This window comes from Neolamprologus multifasciatus, chromosome 4, assembly GCF_963576455.1.
Source record: "Neolamprologus multifasciatus chromosome 4, fNeoMul1.2, whole genome shotgun sequence".
NCBI classification, from domain to species: Eukaryota; Metazoa; Chordata; class Actinopteri; order Cichliformes; family Cichlidae; genus Neolamprologus; species Neolamprologus multifasciatus.
The window spans coordinates 23,541,835-23,559,131 of NC_140442.1; the positions used below are offsets into that span (position 1 = coordinate 23,541,835).

Here is a 17,297-nt window from a genome sequence, read left to right on the forward strand (position 1 = left end):
CGGATTTACTTTACCAAATGGACCATCCCAGCCTTGCCGTAATGGTCTATTTGATTCCCCTTTTATTGTTTATTTAATTTTATTTTCACTTGCTAAATACGGGACAGACTTGACTGGGGAAAAGAAAGGGGAGAAAGAAAGGGAAATAAAAACAGCGGGGAAGAGGAACGGAGATAAAGGGCAAAAAACAAAAACCAACAAAATAAGCAGAAGACAAAAAATACATATCAATCACCTGGATCACCTGTTGAGAAAGAAAAAAGAGAAAACAAGCAGAAGAAAAACAAGAGCAATATAATAAACAACATCATCGCGATGTGAATATAACAGTAAATACTAAATATTAAACATTATTGTGCAGCACGTAAGATCGACAGTGCACAGTGTGCTTTGAGGTAGGAGCCAAAAAGGGTGTAGTTTGTGTGTGTGAGTCCCCGTGTGTACACCTGTGAGCATGAGCGCGCTTGTATTTAAAAGGTTCCTTCATGTAATGATCTGCTAGAGGGTTTGGGGAGCCACAGCCCCGTCCACCAGGGCATGAAGCAGGTATGGAGGAGATCAAAACTCCAGACATCCAGAGGCCCTGCAAGATCAGCAGCCGCGGAGCAGAAGCCGGGGGAGGGGGGGTTTGCAGTGATGTGCCCGTGAGCTCCGCCGGCAGCCAGCTGTGCCAGAGTGACCGAGCCCCAGGATGAGAGGCCGAGGGCACCCCACCCCCGAAGTGGCCCGAGCGAGCCCATTGTGTATGTTGGATAGAGCATAAGGCCCATTTGTAGTGATTCTACAGTTACTAAAGTGATATGGTTAAAATATGTGATCAAGACATTAGAAAATAAATCTTCCACCACAGTTATCATCTGTGACTAAGGTCATGTATTTATAGTCATAGGTAAACTGTGATAGCTTTGTACATAATAGATAAAAGACACAGACGATCAGTGACTTGAGGAATAGAACATAATCTCTGTTTTTTATCAGTCTGATAATTACATTGCAGTTATAACCAAAGAAAAATCTCCAAACCTTTTGCCAAAACATGTCATTAAAGGTATGCTTTCCAACAAATATTCTAATATTCTGTATGTATTGTGCAACACACGACCTTGAATCAGACCAGCAGTTAAGAAAATGGATAGATGCTGCACAGATAGATCACTGGCTGTGGGGTCTGGCAGATGCTGAGGCACTTCAGTTTTTCTCAGTGCACATTTATTACGGATGTACCACCAGGTAAATAATCTCAATTTCAGTGTAATGTTCAGCTATGTTAAATTGAGAGAAAATATTTCCATTGTGTATTGATCTACACATTTGTTTGACAAGCAAAAGTGTTGTTGGTTCATTTCCAGCTACAGACCCTTTTGTGGTTGCACAAGGAAAGGCATCTGGCTTAAACCTCAACCAAAATCAAGCATGAGGAGCTATTTGGTGCGGTGAACCCTTGTGAGACAGGAGCAGCAGAAAAATAGCTTTAATGTATCAGAAGCATATAATATCTCTCTGTTCGTGTTAATTAAAAAAAATCATACCCATTTAAAATGCAAATAATAAAACATTCAAGGATATAGACAATATAGGATTTTCAGTACTGAAACACTCAAGATAATATTGGTGTGATTTCAAATTACATAAGGCGGTTAGCAAACTAATATAACTTCCATACAATATCAAAAAAATTGGGTATGAAGAACACTATTCATGTATTCTGCATGAGCTAAACTTTAAAATTTTCAGATATGATTAAATACAATTTTAAACCATCCTTACATACAATAATTTCATTGGTGCTCTTTGTGTTTTTCTTCAAAAATAAATAAAAATAATTCTTCTGCTTTTCCTACATGAGAAAAATTTCCTAATCACAAACTTTGTTGATGACACAGTGATTTAATATTAACATTGACATATTTCTCACTGCATTCTCAAAATGATTATTGTTCCTATATTCTCTCTCTCTGTTTATGTCTATGAAGCAGTTTTCCTTTTACCAGTTTAATCACTTATTGATTCTTCACATTAAATGTTTAAATCAGTATTATATGTAATCATTATCTATTTTGTGAATAATCAACTGAGAACAGCTGTTGTGATTTTCAGCAGAGTTGAAAATGTGCTGACTCATTCAGCATGTACGGTACATTTCATCCAGACTTTGAATAGCCTCTTTTTTTGTGAATTCTGTCCATTTAAGGGGAATCTCACCACGTCCTGTGAAACTTAAACCATAGTGCTCTTCTAGCCTCTTCTTAAATTTGCAAACAAACCATATCCAGTACTTCGATGTATACTCATCAGGAGTAATGCTCCAGTTAGCAAACCTCGGCCCAGCTTTTCTGTACTCTTTATAAAGAAAAAGCTCTTCTGAAACTCCATCTGGGTAAAAGTTTCTATCACTTGCAACTTCTGTTGTGCAGAAATTAACAGATATTTCCTTAGTGTTTCTGTATTGCACACCATTGACTGCTTTAGATCGATGAAAGGGGCAGCTGTGATCAATTTTGTCCTTAATCACATGATCTTTAACAGTGTTGGTACAAACAGCTCTACAGAACGGGCAGGTTTCCCAGCAGCAGTTACACATCTGATCAATGAGGATTTGATCAGGTCTCAGTCTGAATTCCTTTATCTTATCCAAGGAAAGCTGATTCATCTCCTTTTTGATGGACACAAAACCTCTTTCAATCTCTTCTTTAAGAAAGTCAAAATTGTTTATGTCCCCAAAGTTTTGACAAGAGATGGCACCAAGAGTCAGTTTATCTTTAATGAAACTGGAAAACTCCTCTGCCCACATGTCAGTGTCTCCGTTCTGTGTTTTGACTTTATTTGATGCATCAAATAAAGCTTGACAGACAAACTCATATATGTCATTCACATTTTTCCTGAGTATATCCAATGCTGCATCTTTGGATTCTCTGGACATGTACATGTTTACTTTCTCTTTGATAAAAGCCTTGACTTGCTTCCTTGGATTTCGGATGTAGGTGATGAAAGCATCAAAGTCCTCTTTCTCTGCAAGTGACTTCAACAAATGTTTCTCCAAGTTCAGTCTGTTCCCATTGAATGCTGGGAGATTGCACCTCATCTCTCCAGCGAGATCAATGGCAGTCTTGTTGCAGACCGCTTCAACAACGGAAACCTTCAGTTTTTCACAGATCATTTCTCCAAACACAACAGCAGATGAGTTTCCTTTGCAGAAGCTTCTGAAAATGTTGTAGTATTGTGTTTTCTTGCTTTCCAAGTAAGTGAGTGCATCATTGCTCGTTTTGTATTGTTTGTGAGACTGTGAAAGCCAACTGCCTGCCCTGTCAAATATGTACAGTAAAAGATCAACTGTGAACTCCTTTTTGAAAGTACATTTCTGGTTTGATTCAAACTCTGACACTGTTTTTTGAACATTTTTTGCCACTTTTTGTAAGTAAGCTGAACTGTAGCCTCTTGTTGCTACAGGTTTACTATAAATGTCAGCAAGAGATTCCGTTTGAATTTTCCCTATTAGGTCTCTGATCGTTTCCTGGTCCTCATATTTAAAAGGTCCCCCAAAGTAACGTATCATTTTTTTATCAGTGTCTTCAAAAAATGTAACCACTTGTCTGGTTCTCCCCTTCCCTGTTGTGTCTTGCTGCTTACCAAGGAATACATAGATGGAGTAATCACCAACTTCAAATATTTTTTTGTATTTACCCCTTTTTTTGCTGTCAAATATGAGATTCCATTCGAAACCAAGGTCATTCAGGATATTTGCCTGATCGTCATCCAGCTTGATGTCCTGAATGGGTTTTGCACCTTGCGTTAATTCACTAACCCAGTCACTCCAAACAGAGTTGAACTGGTTTTGAAGCTTCTCTTCATCTTTTGCTTTGTCTTTTAACTGATGAGCGAGCTCTTTGCTCTTTTGCAGCAGCTTGTTCTCAAACTCTGGCTTCTCATCATCCAGCTTTTTACGCGCTTTCTTCTGCTGAATAACTTCATCCAGTTTTCTTTCCACTCCTCTCACCAGTTCCTCTTGGAACTCCTTTAACTTGTTTTCAAATCGGCCTCTCCACTGAACCAGTATTTCTTTGTCTCTGTCATCCTCAAAGTACTTTGTCATATTACTTTCTACTTCTTCATATTTGTTCCTCATTTCTTTAAAAAGATCACTGCGCTCAACCTTTTCAAGTTTTCCATTTTCAATTCTCGTATAAAAATCATTTTCAGTTGACAGCATCTTGCTCCTCAGGGCCCAGGTCCAGTTTCCATACTCAACCTCAAGTTTTCTGTAAACTTCAATTTCTAGTGTGTTTCTGAAACTGAAAACAAAGTGTTCGTTCATCAGGGCTTTCCATAGGTCATTAACTTTGATTTTGAAATGTGAGAGTTTGATCCCATTGGACTGTTTAGCCTTAGACAGGATGATGTTCTTCAGCTCTTGGATGCTCTCACTGTAGCCTGGATTTGGAGGAGCCATCGGTGGACTTCCCTCCCATAACTGGGCAAAGTATTTCACATCTTTTTGCACATCAAAGTCAATGACATCACTGAAGCACTCAGCATCACACAGCTCCTCTTTAGCAGCTAGCTGAGCCATCTGGTCCAGTTTTTCTTGCAGGCGTCTTTTCCCATCCATGTTTTTCTCAGCAGCTGCGATATCTGTCACATTCTGATGAACAAACACACAACTCGGAGAAAGTTTAACTTTCTTCATCCTCATGAAAGCCTGAACAACAATCTGCAGGACATCCTGCATCTCAGCTGGATTCTCACCAAATATGTTGATCAGTGTCATGTTTCCCAGGCCAACAACAAATGTTGCTAATTCATTGTCATGATGACGAGTACTATTTCCTGCCAGCTCAAGAGCCCGTAGTCCTTCAGTATCCACCACTAGAAAATAGTCAAACTGGAAGTCTTTCTTGATTTCCTTTGACACTTTAAGCAGCTGCATGAAGGCACCTTTGGTGCACCTGCCTGCACTCACTGCAAACTGCAATCCAAACATGGCATTCAGCATTGTTGATTTTCCACTGCTTTGTACGCCCAAAACTGACAACACAAAAACTCTCTGGTCGCCTAGTTTCCTGATGACTTCATCTAAAAGACTAGAGATCCATGTTAACGGGACATGAACTGCATCACCATCCATCAGCTCCACTGGGTGTCCTGAAATGATCAGATCTGCAGCCAGTTCAGGATATTTAACCCACTCAGTGTTTGTATGTTTTGGTTTTACTGCTCTGCTCTCTGCTTGTACTGCTCTGTGGGCTTCATAGATCTGTCCCATTTCTCTGAAGATGTGCTCCAGGCCAAAGGTTGCAGACTGCAGTGTTTTGGAGATTTCTTCAAGCTCAGTTTGTTTACTTGTTAACAGATCAGATTTGCCGTGTTTCTTCTTCAGAGCCAAGACTTCAGTCCACTTTTCATCATATCTTTGAAGAATCAAAGAAAGATCTTCTGGGGATAGGGCATCTATTAAAATCTGAGTCCATTTCAGAAAGTACTCCTTCTGTTTTGATGGCAAAGACAAGAGGCTTTCTGTGAATGACTTCATCAGTTCACTACATGAAGCTTGGCACTGATTTTGTCTTATTTGCATCAGTTGCTGTTGCTTCTGACTGTTTTCCTCCTCAATGTTTCCTTTAAGGTGATACAGCTCTTTATTTATTTTACACCACTCATGCCACAGATCGCCTTGACAAGGTAGAAATGTATCTTTGATCTTTGAAATTCCCATCCCTTCAAGCATATCAACTGTTTTCCTTGCAGCAGCTTTCCCTGTTTTGCAGACTTCATCATCTTCATCCACTGTGACTCCAGAGATCTTGGCCATGGATTCAAGCTGGAAGGATCTATGAGGTCCAGATAAAATCTTTCTGATAATTCCTCTCAGATCTTCAGAAACATCTGATTGACTTCTGTCTTTCAGACCCATTTTGTATTTTCCATCTTTCACTTGAACTGCACCACGGTCATTTTTAGCAATGAGAATAATTAAAGGCTTTGGTGACTTGTGAAGGTCTTGGATGATTGCAGCACTTTTCTGGCCTTTTTCCAGAGTTCTCACAAGAACAACAGTGACTGAAGCTTTTTCAATCAGTATCTCACGCTGTTTTTCAAATGACAGAGCATCACCACGAAGATTACAAAAGGCAATGCAGTCTGTAAAGGAGTCATTGGGTTTTCCAGCAGGACAGTACCAGGCAATCTCTGCCACACCATCCATCAGCAGGCGAGATTTGGTGCTACCTGGGCAGTTCCTGTGGAAGAAGGTGCTGTGACGGTCATTGATCACAGTGTTCATGAGCTGAGATTTTGACACTGACAATGAACCCAGGCGGAAGAAAAACACCATGGGTGTCTCAGCTTTGAAGATGGGCATACTCTTCATGGTGACGATTTTTGAATCATCCTTGATTTTTCTCCATGTCTTTTGTATCTGCCTGAATGTCCATAAAGGACACTCAATATCCGTTTTTACTGGATCAGGGACAAGCAAAGGTAAGGCGTACTGACACTGTGATAGCTTTGTAACCAGGTTCTGTTTCAGAAAACTGTCTGAGCAGTGAAATACTGCCATCTGAACATCCATTGGATGCACATGATGTTTTGATTCAACTGAGTCTACACTGTCACTAAATAGATCATCTGTGTCTTCACTGTCAGAAACTGAAATGGACTGTGAACAACTCACATCAGGATTGTCTTGTTTTAAAAGAATATATCTGCCTCTGTAGTCTAACATCATCAACCTCTGAATAAATGTATGAGCTAGATCTTCCTCAGATGTGTCATGGCCCTGTTTCACAAGAGGATCTATTTTAAGAAAGTCTGCTGGTGACATCTTCTGTTGATTTTGTTTGTCTTGAAGATTAAGTATTTTGAGCAGTGTTGCACTTTCTTCTTGAAATTGTTGATAGTTGATCTCATCAGAAGTATTCAAAGGCTGTTGTTTAAAAAAAAAACGGATTTACTTATTGCAAGAAATGGTAACGGGATGACAATGGGAAATAAGTGTAATTCTCTGACCTTATCCTTGTTTTCACTCACAAGTGGCGTGTCCAGTGGGGTGCCCCCCCTCAACCAGCTTGGCCACATCTGGGGCCACCACGAAGCTAAAACAACAAAATTCAATCAAATATCAAATGTACGATTATGTTTTCACAGTGAAGCTCAGATATGTGAGTTTAAGTGAATGCAGCATCGGCTTCTGCACTGTGAGCATCACGTTAGCAAAAGTAGGAGAGCCAAGCACAAAAGAAAGAACCGCAGAAAACAATTTTTCAGCGAAAGAAAATGAGGAGAGAATAAATGTCCTGGTAAGTAATATTAAGTTTAGTAAACTTCTGTGAAATTAGAATACCAAGAAAAAATAACACTTAAAGAATTATTGCAACCGTCGAATATTTCAGACAGTAGGCTTCTGGGGGGAGCTAACATAAGAGTTATAAGATATAATCCAAGTCGTAACATTGCTGTATGGAGCTGCAGATTTGGTTGCAGGTTAACATAGCTGGACTGGCCATCGGGCATACCGGGCATTTGCCCGGTGGGCTGATGACTTATTTATTTATTTATGTTACCTTTTAGGTGACATAAATGAGTTGAAGGGAAGTCATGAACTGTTTCTGAGAGATAAATAACACCAGGATCCTTTTCTAAGTAGCTGACAGCTGATAGCTGTGCAGGGGCGGGTCTAGGAAAGTTTTGCCAGGGGGCCAGGTAGGGCATCAACAGGGAGAGGGGGGCACAAAGAAATACTTTTCTTTCTTATTCTCATTTAAAATATTTAGCTTTTATTAAATAATTATCTGAATCTTGCAAACAAAGTTTTTATCTGACGTAAAATGTATAAGGCAGCATATAAAGTATTTACTTGCTTTCAGGTTTCATTCAAATGTTAGTCTTTTGATTTGTTTCCCAACTTTTTTCCTGTTTCAAAATCAAACACCAGTTTGTGAGAAGATTATCTTCTTTTTTTTAATAGGCAGATAAAGTTTTACATTGGCATTGGCTAATTTGCCAATTGTATGTTAAAAATGTTTGTATTTTAGTATTCAAAAATGTTTTTGCCCAAAACATATGTGCACTATATGTCAGTAAAAAAACTATGCTTGAATACTTGAATGCTAAATAAACACCGACAAAGCACTGATTGTATCTCTTGTACTTTGTACTTTATCAACGCAGTATCTAAAAACTTTGCACCGTAGTGGTTAAAATCTCATTCTAATAAGAGTTAGAAGACCATTCAGTTATTAGGTTTATAGGGTTATTGAATTATGGTTAACGGTTGGTAGAATTTCTTTTTAACATTATCTGCCAATTACATCTGCCACCCTTCTCCAAATCTGTGCCCCTACCTGCCCCCCCCAACAAAAATTTTCTAGACACACCACTTTCGCTCACATCCTTGAAGGCACCTGCACAACAGATTTGATTATAACATGGAGAGCAGTATTAACAGTACAAAGTTTAAAGATACCTACTCATTCAAGGTTTTGTTTTGTTTTTCCTTCTTAACATGTTGTGACCATGAGTTATGTTTAACCTCTTCAGAGCAGACTGCATGAATCAGGCTCCATGACAGAACTGACAAATAAAGTGTTTGGCCCAAGAAACACATGGAAATAATATTTGTACAGTACAAGGGCAAGTACAATTACTTAATTCTCCATCTCTTTTAATGCAGGATCATGTAAGAAGAAATAAACTGCACCAGACAAGAGTCATCTACTTTATATTCAGTATATACTATATAACATTGCATACTGAAGAATTTTGTTTTTATTAACTCACAATTCAATTATTTTCCCTTTTTGAAATACTGGTTAATTGTATAATTTATATGATGTATTTGCAGATGTAGAGAGCATTGTGAGAGGACAAATGCAGGATCAAGTCTTCATAAAATATACAAAAAAAATTAATCCAGTTATCCACATTAAAATCTCACCATGTCTGATCCCTTTTTCCTTGTCACATTTGCAGTCCGGGTGTTCTCTCTGCTCTTCACGTTCACTGCAGCAGTTGTTCTCAGAGACCATGACATCTATTTTTTCTAACAGATCTATTATGTTGTTGGCATCTGTCATGCATCTTGTACATGTGTGGAATCTTTTTTCATTAAAACTGCTGTGAGCTTTCAGGTCTGCCAGTGCACTTTCACATTTTTCACCTGGCTTATGAGTCACAACTGTCATTACATTAAGAAGAGATCTTTTCCCAAAAGCTCTTTCTAGCTGCTGAACTCTCGAGCTGTAATGGTTGTTATGCAGACCATATGGTAACAGTAATAGAAAGGCATGAATTCCCTGGTTTACTGGGAATTCTTCAATGTTTTCTAAACCAAGCATGTTAATGAGAGAGATGTGTCGACCACAGAAATCATATAGTTTGGATGAAAACTGTTCCACATGTCTTCTCTCTTCATTGTCAAGTAAGATGTTTTTTGGCCCAATCTCAATTGAGTTTGAGTCACCAATTAAAAGAAGTGTGAGCTCAGGCAGCTCTGAAACAAACACAAGAACATCAGTAAATTATACTACAGATTATAATAACAGCATTGTTGAAGCTGTGTAAAGCTTCTTTTTTTTTTTAAGCAAACAAATAAACAAAACAATACAAAAACAACTGAAGATTAACCAATCAAATCAGTAGTATCATCAACATTTTTTAACAAATGTTCTTTAAAAAAAATCTAATTACCTTTGTTCTTTGTCACAGAATCGGTTTCAGTTTCCCCTCCCACTCCTGTGCTATCATTGCTATCTTCCATCTTATTGTCTGTTCATCTTTACAGTCACAGGAAAATAGAGCAAAATGTAACATTAGTATTTGAAATAATAAAAGTACTACTTTTAAGTGTACATGTAGTATAATTTTGTAATTTTCTAAATTTCAGTTTAGGGGTTATTTCCTACTTTCATTGTCATCGGGAATAGAAAACAGAATAGATTAACATGAGGGCGCCTAAATGATGTAGAAACATTGCCCATCTTGTTGTTACTTTGGATAAAAATGTGCACACAATTCAGTTCCCAAAGTCATCACCTTGCTCCTTTGTCCAACTTGAAATGTTATTTTCATTGTTGCACTTTGCAAACAGTGCTTGCACACTTGTTGCACATTAATGCTCCAGGTTAGAGGAGAACAATTACTTTTAATGAAAACCAGCATGCAGTTTGTTGTCCTCTTTTATCATATGATTGATGAGGTTTTTGTGGTGTTGCACTTTGTTGATAGTCCCTTATCCTTTTTATTACAACATATTACTGACATATAAATAACTACAAGCGTTATCTCTGTAAAACCCAATAGCATTAAAGAAAATGGACAATTGTAAGAGAATTTGTAAATTACACAAATAAAGTAAAGCGCTATACAAGTACAGGCCATTTACCATTTACAAATAAATAAACACACATAAATAAATATATTAAATTGAACAACTCATTCTAAATGTGAGAGCATACTGTGTGTGTGTGTGTGTGTGTGTGTGTGTGTGTGTGTGTGTGTGTGTGTGTGTGTGTGTGTGTGTGTGAGAGAGAGAGAGTTCAGCCTGCAGAGGAAATGTCACAACATGAAGCACTGAGATTGTTTAGAAAGGTTATTGTTTCCACTGTAAACATTTATATCCAACATGAGTTGGATGCCAGGACAAGCTTCTGAACTTTTGTGTCATTTACCTCCTCTCTTCTACCGATCCCTTTTATACAAGCACAGTGCACCCTCACGCCACCCTTTTTGGGTTCGGTAGCCTTTAGAGTCACCAGAGAACAAAATTTGCCAATATTTAAGACTGAATTCAAAACACCATATCATGATATGTAAACCTACCTTTTACTGTGTGCTTCCTCAGTTCAGCCTGGTCCGCATAGATGTTGCAGTCTTATCAGAAATGTTCGCAGTGCACCCCAGTTATATATAGTGAAACTCCCACAAAACCCTCCCACAACATAATAAAAGTGAAAGTAAGAAAGCTGTGATTCCCAGAAGTCTTGTGATTTCCAAGAAAGCAGTTAGACTTACTGGCTACATTACCCCAAACCTTTTAAACACTGCTGTCAGGTGTTAGTGTGGTATCTGCAGCAGTGTTCTTGTACCTTAAGTTAATGAGTACTGAAGGTAAGAATAGCTCAACAAGTACTTGATTTAGTGATTACTAGTGATTACTACTATATATGATATTTTTCCCATATTGTGAAACATCTTACAAAACAAAGAAGAAACTAGCTGATTTTCAGTGAGTTCATTGTGCCATACAATGATAAATCAGCTAAAAATACACGAGAATATACTCCGGTGTCCCGTTATATTTTAGATAGCAAGGAGTTTATTAAACTTCACCGAAACAATCTGCAAATTTCATTAAAATTTAATAAACTATCATCTTGTCTTTATTTTTAGTTAGCACATACCTTAAACACTTAAAGCTGTAAGCTAATGATAGTTATATAAGAGCAGATGCTGCTGGTGCAATAAGCTGTACGTTTTACGTCCAACGGATGATGATCTGATTAGTCGACTAATCGCAAAAATAATCGGTGACTAGTCGACTATCAAAATAATCGTTTGTGGCAGCACTAATGCACATTCACCCCCACTAGTTTATGCCCACTTACTGTGTTTCATTTTTCTTGTAACAGTGACAATAAAGATCTATTCTACTCTTATGATTAAACAATACCTTATATGGGAAGGACCAAGTGACTGTTTGTCCTTACAAGTATAGCAGCATCCCAATTTTCTGCTCTCACAAAGACGTCTAAACATGGTACACACACATGTGTATGTGTATTCACGTGCGTGTTTGTGCGTGTTGTTGCATTGTATTATATATAAAAACAATATAAACTCGTTTAAGCTTGACATATGTAGTGAATAAACGTTTGTTTGTTTTTTGTTTATTAGTTACAGCCTCAAACACACACATAAACACATGTACAATCTGGAACAAATCTCCCCTTCATTGAATGAGTAATTAAGTCTTTATGCATGTTATTATTTGATTGGCTAATTGTTCATGGCCTTGGAGATATTTGCCTAGTAATAAGAAAATAATAACTTTTTTGTAATATGAGATGCATTCATGTTGCATGCATGAAGTTGCTTATGCATCTAGTTAGCTACAGGAGACGAGTGAGCATAAAGGTAATAATGGTTTTTAAGTACCACCATATTTTTCACAATGAGTAGACAGTTCTGTAATTATAACTGCTGTAACTTTCAAAACCCATAAAACTCACAGACTATAACAACACATGGTCAGTGCAGACATGAGTCAAAACAGTTGGTAATGGAATAAACAAATCATCACTTTTTCCAGAATGGTCTCTCTGTGGCAAAACTCATAAATGTGAGAAGGTGTGCTATTAAATAAATGCAGCTTAAAGATAATAACTTGGTGAAAATACTCATTTAAAACTGGAAACCCTGTAACATGAACTCACTTTTTGTTTTTTCTTCATCTGTCTAACCCAAGAGCTGAGGTCCTGTTTAACTCTCAGCACCAACAAATTCATCCCACATGACTTTAACAGATTTGATATGAAGGATATGAAGGGTTCAATATGTGAAACTCTGCATGCATATTACATATTACTACTTAATAAATAATGACAAAAGTAAAAGAGAACATGAGAAAATTCATTGTACTCAAAACTTTTATATTAATTGTGGTTTGGGAACAGATCTGTAGCACTCGTCAAACTTGTCAGGCTGTAAACGGTTGCATGTGGGATGCTTTGTGATTTTGTTCCCAACCGTTTCACAGTGTGAATAAACAGGCCGAGGACTGCCAGCAACAGGATAACATGACGATAAGAAAACACATCTCTCTCACAAGAAATCATCTGCTAAGGTTGTTTGGAGATAATTTAATAAAATTTAAAGTTTCATGTTCTGATTGCCTTGGGGTAGATTTAGGGTTGGGCACCCTGGGACAATTACCAGATTTCAGGTGTTATCCATAAATTTTTAGCAACTAAGAGATTCTGTCCGTATGTACCAAAACTGGAAAAGCTATTTGTGTATCCTTGCTATACATAACTGAGGCAGTTATGAAGGCCAAAAGCAGGTAGCCTACATTATCAAGTGAAACTAATAAAGAAGTCACTGTTTCCTGTTGTCTCTCTGCCAAAACTTATCTTGCTGGAGGCTTAAAGCCACTCCTCTATAAGAGGAAATACATGTCAAGACATTGTTTGTGTTCAATTTAGCCTTGTTAGAGGGCCCGGTGGCACCAGTGTCCGGCAGCCTCGCCTCTGTCAGTGCGCCCCAGGGTGGCTGTGGCTACAATGTAGCTTGCCATAACCAGTGTGTGAATGTGTGGATGACTGGATGTGTAAAGCGCTTTGGGATCCTTAGGGACTAGTAAAGCGCTATACAAATACAGGCCATTTACCATTTGTTCACTTTCAATACATTTTCACACCCATTACAAAGTCATATGTTTATTTATAAAATAAAGGACTGCAATGTTGTGATGTAGTTTTGGCAGTTACTGTGGATTTGGCGACTTGAAGTTAGTCTTTAATTTAGTTAGTTGCACCAGAAAAATACTCTAAAATAATGGAAATTTACTTTTTTTTTCATAATTCAAAAAAATTATGTTGGACAGTAAATTAAAATACAATTGTTGTAGCTTTAAATTTACACAAAATCTTATTTTTGAAGATTTTATGGTAAAAAATTTTTTTACATGTGTAAAACCAACAACAAACAGGGTGATGGCTGCATATTTGAGGTCTGAAAACTTTCAACTGGTGACATTTAAACATCAAATCTTAGTGTTAAACAGCCAAATAAATGAGATGTGGAAATCTCTTTCATTTGTTGGCAGTTCAAAGTCAAATTAATTTGAATGATTAAACATTCTTGGTGTGTGTTTGGTGTTCTACTAGCTGCAGTTCCAGCAGAATAAAAGAGATTTGGCAGCAGATTAGACTCAAGTATAGAACGTGTAGTCTAAGGAGCTCGGAAAGAAAAGCATCTAGACTTCTTTTAGGTCCAGACACTTTTCTTTCTGAACCTTCACAGACATATAGAAAGTGAACTTTTCTGCATGAACTTTGTGGCTTTGGGATTTAGTTGCATTACACTTGAACTGCTGCCTACTGCCTAACAAAAATTTTTCTATATTTATTATTTTTTTTTTTTTTATCTCATCTGCCTTTGGGTTTTGCAGTTTGGCTATGTTTCTTGCTGCAAATTGTGACAGCACCTTTTGTACTTGCCCTGCCCCCAGAGTTAGGTGAGATTCTTCTTGTGCAACAGATCCAGACTTGCTTGGTTTCTGCAGAGTCACCGCGCAAAGTAAGTAAACCTGATAAACTACCTAAAACTCCAAAGTAAACTGTATAAAATATTTTGTCATTGTCAAATAGTTCATTATGATAACGGTGGATTTCTATGAGTGCTGTGTTAACATGTGTGCTTTGAATCAACAAACAGTGTCAACAAACTGAAACTGGTTTTGGTGCCACTGCTCATCCTTTCATATTTGCCACTTCAGTTGTTCGTTGTGCATTTTAGTGAGTTTGTAGTCTTACTGATAGCACTGTCTTATATACTTTATATTATGGTTGTGAGTGCAGTCGGTCCTATTTGATGCTTAAATGGCGTATAACATAACATAAAGTTTAACATAAAATATTTTACCATTTCGGATTGAGTTATTTCCACAGTGGTACTTTGAGTTGGGTATGCACCCTCTAAAAAACACAGAAACTACAAATAGATTTAAATTTGAAGCAAAATTGCTTTAATAGGAAGGTAAACAAACTTCCTCCTTTTCTTCATTCTTCAGCTGTAAATCAGCAGAGATGGCAGAGCTGATGGAAAATGAGGTAGTGAGGGCTTTCAGCACATATGCAGTTATTGTTGTCGTGAAGATGCTACTGATGGGGCCAATGACTGGATACTACCGCTTCACCAGAGGGGTGAGTTCAAATGCAAGCATGTTCTACATTTTGGGTATTTCTCTGTAACATTAGCTTAGTTGCTTTTTTGTCCTGTTTTATAAGGCTGCAAGTTCAAAACTTACAAGACTCATGTTGGTTTAAGAAAAATAAAGAAATACACAACTGCTCCCAAACCATCCTCACTTCTCAGTGTCGATCCTTTCAGCCTGATATATTTATAGTGATAAGTCCTGGCAGAAATAAACACTTGTATTCTCTATTTTTTTTAAGTCTTTCTCTAATGAAGAGGATGTAGCCGGAAAGTCTGCAGAGGAAAAGAAGAAATTGCTGAAAACTCACCCAGATGTAGAACGAGTTCGAACGAGATAACCTGGCCCTAAAATTCAGATACTACAGAATCCTGATGTGTCTTTAGAACAATGGTTGATCTAAAGAAGTTAAGAAAATATCATGTTTGCTGGGGGAGGGGGGGGGGGGCTTGTTTTAGGGTTTTAGGGAGTGTTTGATATTCTTTGGACAGACACTACCGAAAAACATAAATGTATATAATAAATTGTGTAAATTAGTGTTACCTACTGTTACTAATAATGTGGCCATCTCGGTTGCTAAACCTCTGTTCGTTTTGTCCTCTAGGTGTCACCAGAATGACCTGGAGAACATTATTCCCTTCGTGATTGTCGGCCTCCTTTATGCTCTGACTGGACCCGAGCTTTCTGTCGCTCTTCTTCACTTCCGCATTTTCGCTGACGCTCGGATCTTCCACACCATAGCCTACATTGGCGCTCTGCCTCAGCCGAGCAGGGGTCTGTCCTGGGTCCTGGGCATGCTGGTCACCTTCTCAATGGCTTACAGAGTGCTCAACACAGTTCTTTTCCTGTAGAAAACATGCTTGCCCATAGAGCTGACGTGTTTACTTTTCTCTTGCTGCATCTATCTGTGAGCTTGACAAATAAACATTCTTTGCATGACCTTTTGTTTGTTGGAAATGAACAAAATGTGTGTGGGTTTTCTTAAGGTACTGAAGAATAGGGCTAGGTATCATCACTGATTTCTGTAACTGATTTACAAGGTTTGATTTGATTTGATCCCTGATTCTTTTTAATTCACTTTTGACTCAGTCAGAAATATTATAATTATGATCATTTATCGGTACATATTCATATATTTTTTTATATCTATGTATTAAAAAAAGCTAAAACTTGTAAGACTTCATCAGAGATCTAATCATCACAGCAGATCCCTTTGTGTCAAAGTAACTGAGGATAAAACGCAGAAAAACATGCCTGGGTTTTTATAGCAAATAAGAAAACCAAGAATCAACATATGAACATTACCTGATGCTGCTGAAGTGAAGCTGAGCAAAGTTATAGAGGTTTCATTAGACATAGAAATTAGGCTTTCTTGTTGGAGGTCATTTTTGAAAAAGAACAGCGACAGCACTGTACACAACAGAAGACTGGTGCGTAATAAGGAAGCAAATAATGCAGAAAATGGAGATTTTTTATGGTAAACTGGTCTGCGAGTACACTGAGAGAGGGCTGTACAGGAAGGAAAAATAAGAGGGAATTAATGACAATGTTTTTCAAATGTGAAGTGTAGTTTTGACCTTCTTTTGCTGCTGGTTCAATTAATTTTGATCGGACTGTGACAGAACCTGCAGCTTCAGGATCTGTCAGACATTGGCTTTCAGCACCCAGCATGACTGTGTTGCACCTGTGCAAGGTGAACAGGTGTGCCTAGCGAGGGGAATAACTTCGGCTCTTTATTTTTGCAGTGACATTTGAGAAGGCATTGGTGTGTGCGTGACGGGAGTGTCTGTGTCCCATGCCAGTGTGCTTAAAACCACAGTTGGACTATTGTCACAATAAAAGCGCTGTCACCACATCGTCACTGTTGTGCATCCTTGGGAGGGTCCGACATCACATTGGTGCCAAAATCCAACATTCTCGCCTCCCTCCATTGCGGATGTTCCTGCATTGCAACAGCGCTTTGCTTATGGTTTTCTCCCCCCTACCCGGCCGTACGTCTCATGGAGCACCATTTTGATATGCAGCCTGGTGTGATGGTGCATTTATGGCCCTACAGGCTGCCTGAACATAAAAGACAAGTAGTTCAGTGGGAAATGAGTGAAATGCTGAAGTTGTGAGTAATAGAAGAGTTGCACAGTGCGTGGTGTAGCCCCATTGTTCTGGTCGTGAAGGAGGATAGGTCTATATTGTTCCTTGTCGACTATCGCAAGGTGAATGGGGAGTCACGTTTTGATGCGTACCCAATGCCCCGGATCGATGAGCTCCTCGTTGGGCACTGCTCGCTTTTTCACGACACTAGATTTGACCAAGGGCTACTGGCAGATTCCTTTGTCTGCAGTCCTTTTTTTTTTTTTGTCTGCAGTCCAAGCAA

The 17,297-nt window shown here is 38.2% G+C and overlaps 1 protein-coding gene and 1 pseudogene across 2 annotated transcripts; one reads left to right on the forward strand and one right to left on the reverse strand.

The window, feature by feature from the left end:
- Positions 1 to 943: 943 nt before the first annotated feature.
- Positions 944 to 9,920, reverse strand: LOC146520502 (interferon-induced very large GTPase 1-like; annotated as a pseudogene). Its single transcript, XR_014873866.1, has 3 exons — positions 9,682 to 9,920; positions 8,930 to 9,484; positions 944 to 7,088 (listed from the first exon to the last, which is right to left on the reverse strand). The product of XR_014873866.1 is annotated as an interferon-induced very large GTPase 1-like (transcript).
- Positions 9,921 to 14,216: 4,296 nt separating this feature from the next.
- Positions 14,217 to 15,882, forward strand: LOC146520503 (microsomal glutathione S-transferase 1-like). Its single transcript, XM_085156357.1, has 4 exons — positions 14,217 to 14,289; positions 14,783 to 14,915; positions 15,168 to 15,256; positions 15,528 to 15,882. The coding sequence occupies exons 2-4, from the start codon at positions 14,799 to 14,801 to the stop codon at positions 15,775 to 15,777; spliced, it is 456 nt and encodes a 151-aa protein (XP_085012483.1). The 5' UTR covers positions 14,217 to 14,289; positions 14,783 to 14,798; the 3' UTR covers positions 15,778 to 15,882.
- The last annotated feature ends 1,415 nt before the right edge of the window (positions 15,883 to 17,297 follow it).

Coding starts and splice junctions, on each gene's coding strand:
- LOC146520503 (XM_085156357.1), top strand. CDS start 14,799: ATGGCAGAGCTGATGGAAAATGAGGTAGTGAGGGCTTTCAGCACATAT. Junction 14,916..15,167: donor ACTACCGCTTCACCAGAGGG/GTGAGTTCAAAT, acceptor ATTTTTTTTAAG/TCTTTCTCTAATGAAGAGGA. Junction 15,257..15,527: donor CCAGATGTAGAACGAGTTCG/AACGAGATAACC, acceptor CGTTTTGTCCTC/TAGGTGTCACCAGAATGACC.